This window comes from Oryx dammah, unplaced genomic scaffold (genome assembly GCF_014754425.2).
Source record: "Oryx dammah isolate SB20612 unplaced genomic scaffold, SCBI_Odam_1.1 HiC_scaffold_14, whole genome shotgun sequence".
NCBI lineage: Eukaryota > Metazoa > Chordata > Mammalia > Artiodactyla > Bovidae > Oryx > Oryx dammah.
The window spans coordinates 22,195,402-22,209,263 of NW_024070198.1; the positions used below are offsets into that span (position 1 = coordinate 22,195,402).

Below are 13,862 nucleotides of genomic sequence, written 5' to 3' on the forward strand. Positions count from 1 at the left end.
GTAGTCTTAGCATCGGAAAGCATAAAGATGCTTCTAGAAAGACCAACAGTGAGAAGGACAGGAGGGCTCATTTATATACTGAAATTGGGAGTACCAGAGCAGCAACATGACATGACCTTTCATCCTTAACTCCACAAGTCAGCTGGGATACCACTCCTTCCATAATTCCAAGGAATTAACCTTTGACCTGTTTGATGTAGACAATCAAGAGTGAGGGATGTGGTTAGGATCTAGGCCCAGTTCATGAAGTAATAGGAAAGCTAAGCATTTGGCTGGGAAGAGGTAGGCTGTGATAGCTGGGTAAGAACTAGGAGTCGAAGGCTTCTATGCAGGTAGTTGAGGAAAGCCCAGGGATCCAGGGCCTGTAGATCTGCAGCTTCTGGCAAAGGACCCCCTGCCCTTACCCTTTCTGCACAAGGGTCGGGCACCATCTACAGGGCTCAGGATGGCTACCTGGGATTCAAGGGAGCAGAGTGATGTGTGAGGATTGACCTTAGCAATGACCAGCCTAAAAACAGAATGTCACCTTGCACTTGGAGGCTCCCAGGCTGACCTTTAAAGTGGCGAATGTAGAAGGCCAGCTAGAGGACTAGGACTGTGCTCTGATGGTCTCGATTGTTACTTTGGTACAGATGTGGTGTATAGGCTATTTTCTAGGGACTAGTAGAACTAAAGAAGGGAGATTTCTAGGGATAGAATCTTAATTTGAATATCAGTGCTAATGAGGTATGATATTTCCAGCTGAAAATGAGAGCAGGAGGCATGAGTGATTCATCTAAGTGGAAGAAACAGAAGAGATCTCCCCGGGCCCCACGCCATATGACCAAAGTCATACCAGGTTCAGAGCAGCCTGCCTCCAGTGGAACCACGTTATCCTCTAACCTCAGTGGTGAGTACCTTGAGCTGCTTCTTCTGATTAGAATAGATAGAAGAAAAGTTCCTACCTCTCTCAGGAATTGTGTCAGTGAAGACCAACTAACTGAGGCACTTTGGTCCTTCTGCAGAAGGCAAAAAGGAAAAATTCCAGGTCAGGTCAAACTGTGACCATTTAGCAATTCTGCAGTGACTTAAGTTTGTTCTCCTTCCAGTGGGACTCTGACTACTTTAGAGACCAGCATATGCAGTCTAGGCAAAAACAAGCAAACAAACGGTACCACGGAGGGTAGGTGTTTCCCAGAGTCTCTTTTCTTTAAGCTTTATTTACTTTATTTGGCAGGTGGCATGCCCTTCATTGATGTACCCACTCCCATCTCCTCTGCAAGTTCGGAAACTGCTTCAGCAGTGGTCAGCCCCTCTACTGACAGTGGTCTGGAGTTCTCCTCCCAGACCACCTCCAAAGAGGACCTCACTGACCTGGAGCAACCTGGCTCTCCAGGGTACAGCACAGTTGCAGAGTCTGGCAGCAGCGAGCTGGGGGTTCCTGAGCAACCTGAGCCACAGGTATGGTTTTGATTTCTAAAGATCCCCATGCAGTCTTCTGCTGTGGGAATTGGCTTGGTCCCTTGGCTCCTTTATCCAGGCCTTGGTTCACAAGAAGGTTGGGGCAGTAGGGGTTATTATCTGTTTCCTAGAATTAGCTGTGCTGCCTAGGAAAAAAAAAACACAGCATGACTCACTGTGGTGGGTAGCTCCCGGGATTTTCAAGTTGTGCATACAGGCAGTACTTGGCAAAGGTGAGGATGCTGGTCATGGCTTTTTCTGGATATTAATGATCTAAAGCCCAAGCCCCTGAGGTCCTCTGTTGGTATAGGGTTCTAGTCACCATAGGTCAGTGTTGCCTCAGGTGATGTTTTCTGAGTCCTTCGTCATACTCCTTCCCTAAATCATCTTGCAGTGATTCATAGCCCACTGAGCTGGCCCTGTACCCACAGTCCATTAGAGATACTTGGAGGACAGAGACTTAAGGGAAATAAGTTTCAAGTTGCTCTTGCCTCATCCTTTTTCCTATATCCTCCCCATGACTGATCATAGCAGGAAGGGGCCCATGTGGAAAAGGCCCAATCGACATCTGTGGAATCTATCCCTGAAGTGTTAGAGGAGTGCACATCCCCTGCTGACCACTCTGACTCCGCGTCTGTCCATGACATGGATTACGTCAATCCCCGGGGCGTGCGCTTTACACAGTCCTCTCAGAAAGAAGGTGAGTACTCTCAGACAGGCTCTTCCCCTATCCGACACACTAAGCTGTCTGACCCTAAACCACCCTAGATCCAGGGTGTCTTCTGGCAGTGTCTTAGGCTATTTTCTAGTGAGGAAATGGAATCAAGCCAGAGGACTGTTGGATGGAGCCCTTGCCTGGCTTACACAGAGAGGGGGTTTGGTTAACAATAGGAAGTGAAAGGGAAGAATAGAATAGAGTTCTAACAGAAAGGTGGGATCATCAATTCTGATTCTCTTCAGTGAGTGAGACTAGTCTCCCTACTGCCCTAGAAAAAAAATTTTTTTTTTTTTTCCGGAAGAGAATCACTTATCTGAAATATTCTGTATAATACAGGGCAGGTTAGTCCTGTGATTGAGCCAGTTGTTTCTTAGCAGTCCCGCTTCCCTCCTGGCCTTTCCCAGGCACAGCTTTGGTCCCCTATGGTCTTCCCTGCATCCGTGAGCTCTTCCGCTTCCTCATCTCCCTGACCAACCCACACGACCGCCACAACTCAGAGGTTATGATCCACATGGGACTGCATCTGCTCACAGTGGCTCTTGAGTCCGCCCCCATAGCCCAGTGCCAAACCCTCTTGGGCCTCATCAAGGATGAGATGTGCCGCCACTTATTCCAGGTAAGACTGGATTTCTAGAGGGGCGCCAAGCCCCTGGCTTTTTTTCAGGGTCTCTTAAGGGCTAGGGACACAGGGAGGTTTGGCTGATCTGTGTGAAGAGTATAGGACCCAGGAAAGAACCTACCTCCCCTACTGACCACTAGTCATAGTCAAGAGGCCTCCATTAATTCCCCGGGGATGCTGGCAACCAAGGGGGAACATAGGAATGGCTGGATACAGAGTTCCCTCAGAGCACAGATATAGAGTTCCCTTGGTGGCAACTTCCCACAGTTTGCTCTCCTGCTTTTCTCTTGGTTGAGCCAAAGTCAGGTTCAGAAACCTAATGGCCCGTCCTACTGTGATCTCCAGCTACTCAGCGTAGAGCGACTGAACCTTTATGCTGCTTCCCTCCGGGTATGCTTCCTACTCTTTGAGAGCATGAGGGAGCATCTCAAGTTCCAATTAGAGGTGAGTTTCTTGAACTTGGAAAAAGAAGGGAAAAAATAGGAAGATATATGGCACCTTCATTTGGATCAGCTTTGTCATGCTGCAGGGGTGGGATTTAGTAGCATCTGAGGAGAGTGCTTTTAGCCTCCATAGTTTGGTTCACTGGCTAACCTCTCTCATGGACAAATTAAAAGGAGCCCAGAGAAATCTGCCTGGCTTTAAAATGGGAGAACCCAAGTGTGAGAATTGGCAAGTAACCTCACTGTGAGTGGGTACAACTCTTTTGCCTGTAGTTCTTTTGCAACACAAGCAGGCAGGTCAAGCTGAATTCACCAGAAAATTGCAAAAAGGAACCCTGAATAGGACCAGATCAGGCTCACAGAGCACAAAAAGGGCAATAGGCAACTTGTTTTGGATCAGGCATGAGGTAGAGAACCAGCCCACCCCATCATGAGGGGCAAAGAGGAGAATGTCTTTAGGTATGGAATACCATTGTCTCTTAATGCATGCTTTGTGGCTAGCATTTGCTTCCTGTCTAATTTGCCTCTTCTTATCTTGAACCCTTTCCCCATCCAAATGGCAATTACTGGATTATTGTCAGATGTACATCAAAAAGCTCATGGAGATCATCACTGTGGAGAACCCTAAGATGCCTTATGAGATGAAGGAGATGGCACTGGAAGCTATTGTGCAGCTCTGGCACATCCCCAGCTTTGTCACTGAGCTCTATATCAACTATGATTGTGACTACTACTGTTCCAACCTCTTTGAAGATCTCACCAAGCTGCTGTCCAAGGTGCTGAGCATTGTTACTGGTCTCTAGAAAGAAAATTAAGGAAATCTCTCTGGTGGTAGTGAGGATAGGGAATGAAACACTTGAAAGTTGGGAAACAAAAGGAAGGGCGTTTTCTCAAAGCAATGTAAAAGTTATGGGCAATTTTAGGATTTTTTGAGAAGTATTCTAACCTCAAGTCTACTGGATCTGTTTACTTTCCAGAATGCCTTCCCTGTGTCTGGTCAGCTCTATACAACACACCTGCTGTCTCTCGATGCCCTATTGACAGTGATTGACAGCACTGAGGCCCACTGCCAGGCCAAAGTCCTCAACAACCTTATCCAGCAAGAAAGGAAAGAGGCAGCCAGACCTGGCTATGAGGCAGTAGATGGCACTCGAGAAGCCAACAATAGTGAGAGGAATTTCTTTCTTTGAGGATCCCAGGATTCTGTGTTTATCCCTTCTCTACTCACTGAACCCTTTCTCCTACACTTTCAGTACTTCCTCTGAAGTACTCCTAATTCTGTGTTTCTAAGATTTGGTGATGTGAATCATAGGCAAGACTGGCACATTAACAAGACTCATGGACTTCTCCCTTTCTCCTCTTCCATACTTTGTCTTTTTTACTGAATTGTTATTTCTTTATGGGGAGAAAAGAGAATTTAGATTAAAGGATATATAGGACTTATGTTCCTTAAAGTTCCAGGCTTTAAGGAAGCTTTTCCTGCTTTTCCTTTTCCTACTCCCAGTAATTGCCTCAACTCTAATTAATCTTCTCTAACTTTTCCTTGCGATTGAGGTGCAGGAGATCAAGGAAAATGACTCATTAATCTCTTTATTAAACTATAGAATCTAATGCTTGACTAATGTGTGATAGTAAATACTTATTTGGGCTTGAGTTTATCCTGTCAGGGTTGGTGACCTATGTGGGAACATGCAGATCTCCTTTGCCTGAGACTCGATTCTCCTGAAGCTCTGCTTGGCTTCCTACAGCACCAGTCTTCACTTAGCTTCTTCTCTCTTACCAGCCGAGAGAGCAGCCAGTGATGGGAAGGCTACAAGCATGGCCCCAGACATCACAGGCCTGAATCTGCCAGGTGGAGGGCGGCTGCCAGCAGAACATGGGAAACCAGGATGCAGTGATCTGGAGGAAGCTGGTGACTCTGGGGGTGTGTACTGGGTGCCCATCTTCCTCAGCCCCCTCAGCTGGAAGACCTGTTGGAAAACAGGGGACGGTCACAGAAACCCCTGAGGGCGGTACCCAAATGAACTTGGCCGCTCACCTTGGCTTCAGACCCAGAGAGAGGAAGGAGAACATTGGGAGCCCTAGAAAATAGAACTTCTAGGGATGTGAAAGACTGATGAGCACAAGAAACTTTCTGAGGCATCCTTCTTTTCACTAGAGGGTATTTCAGCATCCTTCTAAAAGTCATTTTCCTGGTAAAAGAGGTCTTACTGGTGGTGTTTCCCTCTTTCCCTCCCATTCCTAGCTGACAAAAAGTTTACCCGGAAGCCACCTCGATTTTCCTGTCTCCTGCCAGATCCACGAGAGTTGATTGAAATTAAAAACAAAAAGAAGGTACATATAGATATCTCCAGAGCTCAACCTCTGCCCACTCTGACTGGGTGTTCTCTGTGGGGTTCTGACTCAAGAGAACAAGGGAGAGTTTCAGCTCACTGAACAGTTTCCTACAGCTAATTTTTGTGCTTGTTGGGACTTCAGCAGTCCCCCAGTCTCCTTTGAAGCCCTTTCCTTACTCCTAAACCATGTAATCAGGACCACCTGTTGTGTGCTCCTGGGCAAATGCTGCCCTCACTGAGAGTCAAGTGTTACTTGTGGTGACAGGAGTCCTGGGAACTGGTATCCTGTGGGTCACTGAAGGTTATCGGTTATCTGGAGCTCTGGGGTGATCACTGGCAATAAAAGGGTATTGACATTTATTCTGGTGCTTTTAGTAAAGTTCAAATAACTGTGCTTTGTGGTTTTCTTAACACAAAGAAAACCTATTTAACCCTTCTTCATCTTAAGGGCAGCCTATATGATTTTGGTTTATGTGTGCCCTTGATTGCAGAACTGTGAATAGACAGTCAAAAAGTTATTGTCACAGTTAGTTCGCCTTGTCTTTCAATCTCCAGGGCCTTAAGAGCTAGGAAACCAAAGAAAGAAGGGGAATCTGTAAAGAAAGATTAGAATCAGCTAGTCTGTAAACAGATACTAGGGATGGCTATAAAACTGAAAAGAAAACCTTCTCTAGTCTCTTTCTTCTACTTTTCCCCCCTGATTCTCAGGTTGGAGGAGAGTGCTATGCATTTTTAGCACTCAGAAAAGGAGTAAGAAGGATTTCCTCAGCCAGTTCTACATAAACAATGGAGATTGGGGAAATCTAAGGGCCAATATGATTCAGCCTTAGTTCTGGAGTGAGCTGTGTCCTAGGAACCCATTAGGTGATCAGCTGTGGAACTTGATGGAGGCCTGGTCTTGTCTGGTTTAGGGGCAGAGCAACTTTTGACACCTCCTGTATTTCTCCTGCAGCTGTTGATCACTGGCACAGAGCAGTTCAACCAAAAACCAAAGAAGGGGATCCAATTTTTGCAGGAGAAAGGTCTCCTTACCATCCCAATGGATAACACAGAGGTAGCCCAGTGGCTGCGAGAGAACCCTCGACTGGACAAGAAAATGATTGGAGAGTTTGTGAGTGACCGCAAAAGCATTGACCTGCTGGAGAGCTTTGTGAGGTGAGGAAACTGTAAGAAACGTGGGATGTAGTTGGGGGACAGACAGTTCAAAATAGTACCAGTCAGTTCCTGCTGGTAACCCAGGTCACACGCTCTTCCTCTTCCCAAGATTTGTATCTGTTTAAGAGAGTCTCCAGCATAAAACCTGAAGGGGCCAATCCATTTTATACAGAGAACATTGCAAAGGGGTGGAGCAGGGTTCCTGAGCACAGGGCAGGTTCTGGGTTCCAGAATGAAATTTCCAGGCAGGAGCACACTGATGTGAAAAGTACTAAGGTTAGTGGTTGTCAAATTCTGATTCAGTGTTAGAGATGTCCAGGATATACCTCCCCTCTGCCAAAGCCTTCAGCTTCTTCTGTTCCAATAGGAGAAGCTTAGGGGGACTATACCTATAGATCACCCAACATTTGCAACTTGTATATCTTAAGTCTTTCATCCTTCTTTCTTTCCCTGTAGCACCTTCAGCTTTCAGGGTCTGCGACTGGATGAAGCTCTCCGGCTCTACCTGGAAGCCTTCCGCTTGCCCGGGGAAGCACCAGTCATCCAGAGGTTGCTAGAGGCATTCACAGAACATTGGAGGGTGAGTTTGAGTGGCAGGGGCTGAGTCCAGCATCCCAATTAATTTGACTAAGGGTTTCTGTCTCCTACGAAGGCTGAGAACAACATCAATGAGCTTTCCCATAGAGGGGATGCCAACTTCCATCAAGGAGTTGGCAAGAGATGGGTCATTTTCTGGCTGGTACCTTCCCTCTGTCTCAGCATTGACCAGTAGGTTGGCAGTGAGGGTTTGATTGGCCAGAGAAGAGCATTGACATAGTCAATGGGGTCTTTGCTTTTTCAGAATTGTAATGGCTCCCCATTTGCCAATAGCGATGCCTGCTTTGCCCTGGCCTATGCTGTCATCATGCTTAATACTGACCAGCACAACCACAATGTTCGCAAACAGAATGCGCCCATGACCCTAGAGGTAAGATTGAATCCCAGCCGTGGCAGGGCAGTTCCAGCACAGCTTTGGAGGTAGCAGAAAGGATGTGGGATTTCCAGTGGGCACAGTGGACACGGTTCTGTCCAAGGGAGTCAGGGAGGGCTGGCTAGTACAGGAGAGGAACTGGGGTAGGGAAGTGGATTCTTTTACTTACTGTTTCCTAAGTCCTATTTACCACAGACCCAGGAGTTCCTTGAGTGGGGCTTCAGCATTGACACATGGTAGGGTAAATCTTATTGCCCTGTCTCTAGGAGTTTCGCAAAAATCTAAAAGGTGTGAATGGAGGCAAGGACTTTGAGCAAGACATCCTGGAGGACATGTACCATGCCATCAAGTGAGTATGTGTAGAGAATGGTGTAACATCTCTGCTAAGGAGAAGCACACTGCTTCCTTTTCGAAATGTTGGCGTCACAGCAGTCTGCAGTGACTCACATGCCCTGGATTTAGCTTCGTACTTTAGCTGGGCAGCCCTGTCTCCCCCAACTCATTTATTTCTTAAAGAAGCTGAACAGTACTATAACTGAAGAACCCTGAGCCAGGATTCAAACTGCCCCTGCTGAGTGGAGGGGCCATCATTGCCCTGTTTTCTGAATCCACAGCAGCTAGATTTTTCTGTCTAGCTCACAAGATGCGTTAGGGTAGGGGTAGTAGAGAACCCAAAATGAGTGCTAGAGAATGAGGTTTGGGACACTTAGATTTTTACTATAAACCAGAAAAAGTAGAATTGTTCATTCTCTCATACCCAGAAAGAATATGAGATCTTACTATAGAACTAAAGGCCCACTTAGAGACAGGGCTTGGAGATTTATGGGATGCTTCCTTTCTTTCTCCCTGGTGCCACTGGTGGGCAGGAAAGCAGACCACTAAGCTGCAGTTTTGATGACCTCTCATTGGTGGAAGTGCCAGTTATGGGCAAAGCCCCTTGTCCTAGATTGTGATCAGTCAGTTCAGAGCAGTGCACCTACTCCTTTTGTTACCTCCTGACAGGAATGAGGAGATTGTGATGCCTGAGGAGCAGACAGGCTTGGTCCGGGAGAATTATGTGTGGAATGTGCTGCTTCATCGAGGTGCCACCGCAGAGGGCATATTCCTACGTGTGCCTGCTGGCAGCTATGATCTTGACCTCTTCACCATGACCTGGGGCCCCACTATTGCTGCTCTCTCTTATGTCTTTGACAAAAGCCTCGAGGAGACAATCATCCAAAAAGCCATCTCAGGCTTCAGGTAGCCAGGATTTGACTTTGGTCTTAATCTTCCACCTCTCTGAGTTAACATGATTGCCTCAATGCCTCTCTGATTCTTACTCTTATTGTCCTTAGAATGGGGTTCCTCCTGAGTTTCTGGAGGGAGACTGAAGCTTGGGAAAGCTCAGTATTAAACAGACTCAAGAGTTTCTTCCTGAGACTGATTAGGGAAGAATCCCAAGCAAGCCTCCTTGAGGACTTGAAAAGGCTGCCTGGCCTTTCAGTGACTGTATCTGGTATGTGACATTACAGGAAGTGCGCCATGATCTCCGCCCACTATGGCCTCAGTGATGTGTTTGACAATCTCATCATCTCTCTATGCAAATTCACAGCTCTCAGCAGTGAGGTGAGCATCGACAGGAACTGTGTCCTTGGCATTACAAAGGAAGACCTCTCCCTTGGCCATAGATCTACCCTTATCTGTGGAGCTGATTGCCTTCAGCATATTCTCTCACTCAGCCAGACTACAGAAGAGCTTAGGCCATTTCTGTCTGACATCCCTGCGATGAGAATAGCATTACCTCATATAATGGGGATGAGAGAGGAGACACAATAGTGGAGAAGGCCTTAGCCAGGTTAGCCTTTCTCACCAACATTACGGGGGATTGAAGCAGAAATAGCAGAAGGACCCTTAGGAACCATAGGTACAGGCCAAAGAGAATCTCCTTTCAATTCATTTGCTGGGCTCTAAGCCTCTTCTCATCTTCTTTTCCAGTCTATTGAGAACCTGCCCACTGTGTTTGGAAGCAACCCTAAAGCCCACATTGCAGCCAAGACGGTGTTCCATTTGGCCCACCGTCATGGTGACATCCTGCGAGAGGGCTGGAAGAATATCATGGAGGCCATGCTGCAACTCTTCCGAGCCCAACTGCTACCCAAGGCTATGGTAGAGGTAATTCTTGGTAGGAGACTAATCAATAATAACAAGGCAAAAGAGGTCTAAGATTATGTACTGTCTGGTTTTAGAAATGGTTGAGAATAGCACTGGGCCTGATGCATGCTGAAACTTACCAGGAACACCTCAAATGTAAGACCACAGATCTTCAGCCAGGGGATAGCTGTGAAGGAAGGCTGGTAGAAGTCATTACCAGTCACCAGTTGGAGGGGACCCTGTCAGTTGTGGAGGGCAGAGGGCAACAGGAAGAAAGCCAGAAAACTTTACTCAGAGGAATAGGAAATGCAAAAGGCATGTGGGAAGAAATTATTATTGACCTGATTTTCTAGGTAGAAGACTTTGTGGATCCCAATGGCAAGATCTGTCTACAGCGGGAAGAGACACCATCGAACCGGTGAGGGCAAATCAGAGGCTAGAGACTTTGGGGAGGGGGGATTAGAACTCTAGAGCTCACTAGAGCTTGTACCCTCTTTCTCCAGAGGGGAGTCAACAGTGCTGAGTTTTGTGAGCTGGCTGACACTAAGTGGTACTGAGCAGTCTAGTGTGCGGGGCCCATCCACTGAAAACCAAGAGGCCAAGAGAATGGCTTTGGACTGTATCAAGGTAACTGACCCTGCTCACCCCTGGTGAACAAGCCTAGACCCTTCTGTACAAGATAAGACATAGCTGTATGAACTGAAGACTAGGATCACTAGAGTTTGTGACCAGAGCTGACTCCTTCTGCCCTCTCTTCCTAGCTTCTTGGGAACATTCTCTTCCCTCTAGTCCTTATCATTAACCCTTGTGCCCCTCTAGCAATGTGACCCAGAAAAGATGATCACAGAAAGCAAATTCCTCCAGCTGGAGTCACTGCAGGAGCTCATGAAGGTACAGAGTGGAGAGGAAAGAGGGATGAAAGGGCTGCCTGGGTCTGGGAGGGGAGACAGGGACATATGCCTCAGTCACTGTCAGGGCTGGGCCAGTGGCTGGCTTCTTCTCCATGCCTTCTTTTCTGCAATTATTCTCCTCCAGGCTCTGGTCTCAGTGACACCAGATGAAGAGACCTATGATGAAGAGGATGCTGCTTTCTGCCTGGAAATGCTGCTGAGGATTGTGCTAGAGAACAGGTAGCAGGCAGTCTTTAGGCAGGCCTCATACTGGACTTGTGCCAAAGGGATGGAAGCCTGGAGTCATCTTGCAGGGTGGACTCTAGGGACAAGAAGCACAGGAAGCTGCAGGCAGTGGAGGAGAAGCTTGCTCATTAGACCTGCCTTGAAGGGCCTAGCTTCAATCAGAAAAGAAGGCTTATTGCCCACCAGCCTCTTCATCTGAGACTGTCCTCATCCCTTATGTTTCTCAGGGACCGTGTTGGCTGTGTGTGGCAGACTGTTCGAGACCATCTATACCACCTATGTGTCCAGGCCCAGGACTTCTGCTTCCTTGTGGAGCGGGCAGTGGTGGGGCTGCTGCGCCTAGCCATTCGGTTACTCCGGAGAGAAGAGATCAGTGGCCAGGTAAGCAGAGTGCAGCTGGGAGGGCAGGAAGGTATATAAGGGGTAGAACCACAGTATTAGTTATTGATATGGCCTGAAACAGAGAGCTCATTTAATACCCTATAGCATGAGCCCAGTGATCTACACAGAGCTAGGGGAGTCTTAACAGGTGGCATTGGAAGTGAGTCTGGAATGGCCTCAGGCATGAAGCCTGATACTCAGCATCTGTGCTCAGTAGGGTTGGACAAGGCTACTGCCTTGTGGCAGTCCCAACCCTGTACCTGATTTCCTAGTTCTCATGCTTAGGACCTTTGCCCAATTTATAAAAAGACAACCAGCAAAGAAATAATAAGTGAGTTCTGCAAGATCAGGGGATATAAGATCAATACACAAAAATTAATCACATTTTTTAATACTAACAATGATCATATAGAAAATGAAACCATTTCAGGTTTTCCAAATGAAATCAAATACTTAGCTATAGACCTAACAAAACATATATATACTCTGTATGCTGAAAATTACAAAATGCTGATGAAAGATATTAAAGAAGACCCATATAAATGAGACATAGTATATGCATAGATTGAAAGATTCAGTGTAGTAAGGACATCATTTCTCCGTTAATTGATCTGTTTAATGCAACTCCTATGAAAATCCCAGCAAGGTTTTTTTGTAGACATAAACAAGCTTATTCTGAGATTTACATGGAAAAGCACAGGCCCTAGAATAGCCAAAAGACATTTTGAGAAAAAACGTGGGAATGGTCACTCCATCTGATATTAAGGCTTACTATACAGCTACAGTAATCAACACTGTGGTATTTTTGGAGGGACAGACACATGGATCAATGTAACAAGCCAAAAACAGACCCACACAAAGAAACCTAATTAATTTTTTGACAAAGGTGCAAAACAATTCAGTATAGAAAAGATAGCCTTTTTAATCGCTGGAGCAATTGAAATCCATGGTAGGGAGTGAACCTAGACCTAAGCCTCATACCTTATAGAAAAGTTAACTCGAATAATAGATTTAAATGTAAAATGTAAAACTCTGAAACCTTTAGAAAGAAATACACGAGGATATCTTTGGGAGCTAGGCCAAGAGTTCTTAGACTTGACACCAAAAATACAATCCATAAAAGGAAAAACTGATAAATTAGACTCAATACGAACAATTCTACTCTATCAGAACCCAGTGTGGAAAGGATATAAAGACAAGGAGTGTTTGTTTTCAAATCAAATACCTGAAAAAAGACTAATATCTAAAATGTAAAAGAACACAAAACGTAACAGTAAAAAAAACAATTAGAAAATGAGTGAAATATATGAAAAAGATACACAGATGGCAGATAAGTACATGAAAAAGATTAAGTGATGTTCAAATCATTAGCCAACAGGGAAACACAAAACCACAGTGAAATACCACTGCACACCTGTCAGAATGGCTAAAGTGAAAAATAGTGATAATACCAAATGCAGACAAGGATGTGGGTCACTCATAAATTGCTGGTGGGAATGTAAAACAAGAGAGTCATTTCTTACCAAACTAAACATGCAGTTTTAACACAGTCCCGCAGTTGTGCTCTTGGGTGCTTATCCTAGAGAAATGAAAGCTAACTTTTATAAAAACCTGTGCATGAATGTTCACAGAAGCTTTATTTTTAGTAGCCAAAACTACAATCAGCCCAGATTTTTTCAACATAAAGTGTAGTATATGCATACCATGGAATACTATTCAGCAACTAAAAGCAACAAACTGTTGATATACAATTCCTTGGATGGTTCTCCAAGGAATTATGCTAAATGAAAAAAGCCAATCCCAAAAGGTTATATACTGTATAATTCCATTTATATCACATTTTTGATTGACAGAGTTTTAGAAGTTGTGGACAAATGGCCAGGGGCTAGGGATCAGGGCAAGAAAGAGTTCATGGAATTCTCCAGGCCAGAATACTGAAGTGGGTAGCCTTTCCCTTCTCCAGGGGATCTTCCCAACCCAGGGATCGAACCCAGGTCTCCCACATTGCAAATGGATTCTTTACCAGCTGAGCCACAAGGGAAGCCCAGTAATACTGGAGTGGGTAACCTAGCCCTTCTCCGGAGGATCTTCCCAACCCAGGAATTGAACTGGGGTCTCCTGGATTTGCAGGCGGATTCTTTACCAACTGAGCCATCAGGGAAGCCCAAGAAAGAGGCAAGTGTGGTTATAAAAGAACAACACAAGGAATCCTGTGGTGTTGAAACTATTCAGCATCTTGGCTAGTGGTGGAAACACAAACCTCCACAAGTTAAATTTAATTAAATTATGTAGAACTTAATATACATATAAGTAAAACTGGGGAAATCTGAATAAGATTAGAGAATTCTATCAAGGTCAGTATCCTAGTTAGGATATTATACTATAGTTTTGCATAATGTTACTGATTAGGATATTATACTATAGTTTTGCATAATGTTACTGGTCTTTTTTTTCAGTGTTTTAAAACTTTTAATATTGAGTTAAAAGTTATATATATATATAACCTATATAACTATATATCAATAGAGTTATAT

General features: G+C 45.4%; 1 protein-coding gene across 10 annotated transcripts in view; it reads left to right on the forward strand.

The window, feature by feature from the left end:
- Nucleotides 1–13,862, forward strand: part of GBF1 (golgi brefeldin A resistant guanine nucleotide exchange factor 1) — a 123,956-nt gene that overhangs the window by 101,683 nt on the left and 8,411 nt on the right. For 7 of the 10 annotated variants that reach the window (XR_005723494.1, XM_040254266.1, XM_040254269.1 and 4 more), the window contains 21 exons: nucleotides 742–889; nucleotides 1,217–1,440; nucleotides 1,972–2,140; nucleotides 2,563–2,774; nucleotides 3,123–3,221; nucleotides 3,802–3,996; nucleotides 4,198–4,387; nucleotides 5,004–5,144; nucleotides 5,466–5,554; nucleotides 6,509–6,711; nucleotides 7,168–7,291; nucleotides 7,553–7,678; nucleotides 7,948–8,030; nucleotides 8,684–8,920; nucleotides 9,193–9,286; nucleotides 9,656–9,832; nucleotides 10,165–10,229; nucleotides 10,315–10,438; nucleotides 10,631–10,702; nucleotides 10,847–10,941; nucleotides 11,175–11,328. Coding sequence is in view for 9 of the 10 variants with exons in the window: in XM_040254266.1 (XP_040110200.1) it covers nucleotides 742–889; nucleotides 1,217–1,440; nucleotides 1,972–2,140; nucleotides 2,563–2,774; nucleotides 3,123–3,221; nucleotides 3,802–3,996; nucleotides 4,198–4,387; nucleotides 5,004–5,144; nucleotides 5,466–5,554; nucleotides 6,509–6,711; nucleotides 7,168–7,291; nucleotides 7,553–7,678; nucleotides 7,948–8,030; nucleotides 8,684–8,920; nucleotides 9,193–9,286; nucleotides 9,656–9,832; nucleotides 10,165–10,229; nucleotides 10,315–10,438; nucleotides 10,631–10,702; nucleotides 10,847–10,941; nucleotides 11,175–11,328 (3,021 nt within the window). In the remaining variant the exon portion in view is untranslated. The remainder of the gene's footprint in view (nucleotides 1–741; nucleotides 890–1,216; nucleotides 1,441–1,971; nucleotides 2,141–2,562; nucleotides 2,775–3,122; nucleotides 3,222–3,801; nucleotides 3,997–4,197; nucleotides 4,388–5,003; nucleotides 5,145–5,465; nucleotides 5,555–6,508; nucleotides 6,712–7,167; nucleotides 7,292–7,552; nucleotides 7,679–7,947; nucleotides 8,031–8,683; nucleotides 8,921–9,192; nucleotides 9,287–9,655; nucleotides 9,833–10,164; nucleotides 10,230–10,314; nucleotides 10,439–10,630; nucleotides 10,703–10,846; nucleotides 10,942–11,174; nucleotides 11,329–13,862) is intronic. The other 3 variants (XM_040254274.1, XM_040254270.1, XM_040254272.1) reach the window with 1 other exon arrangement.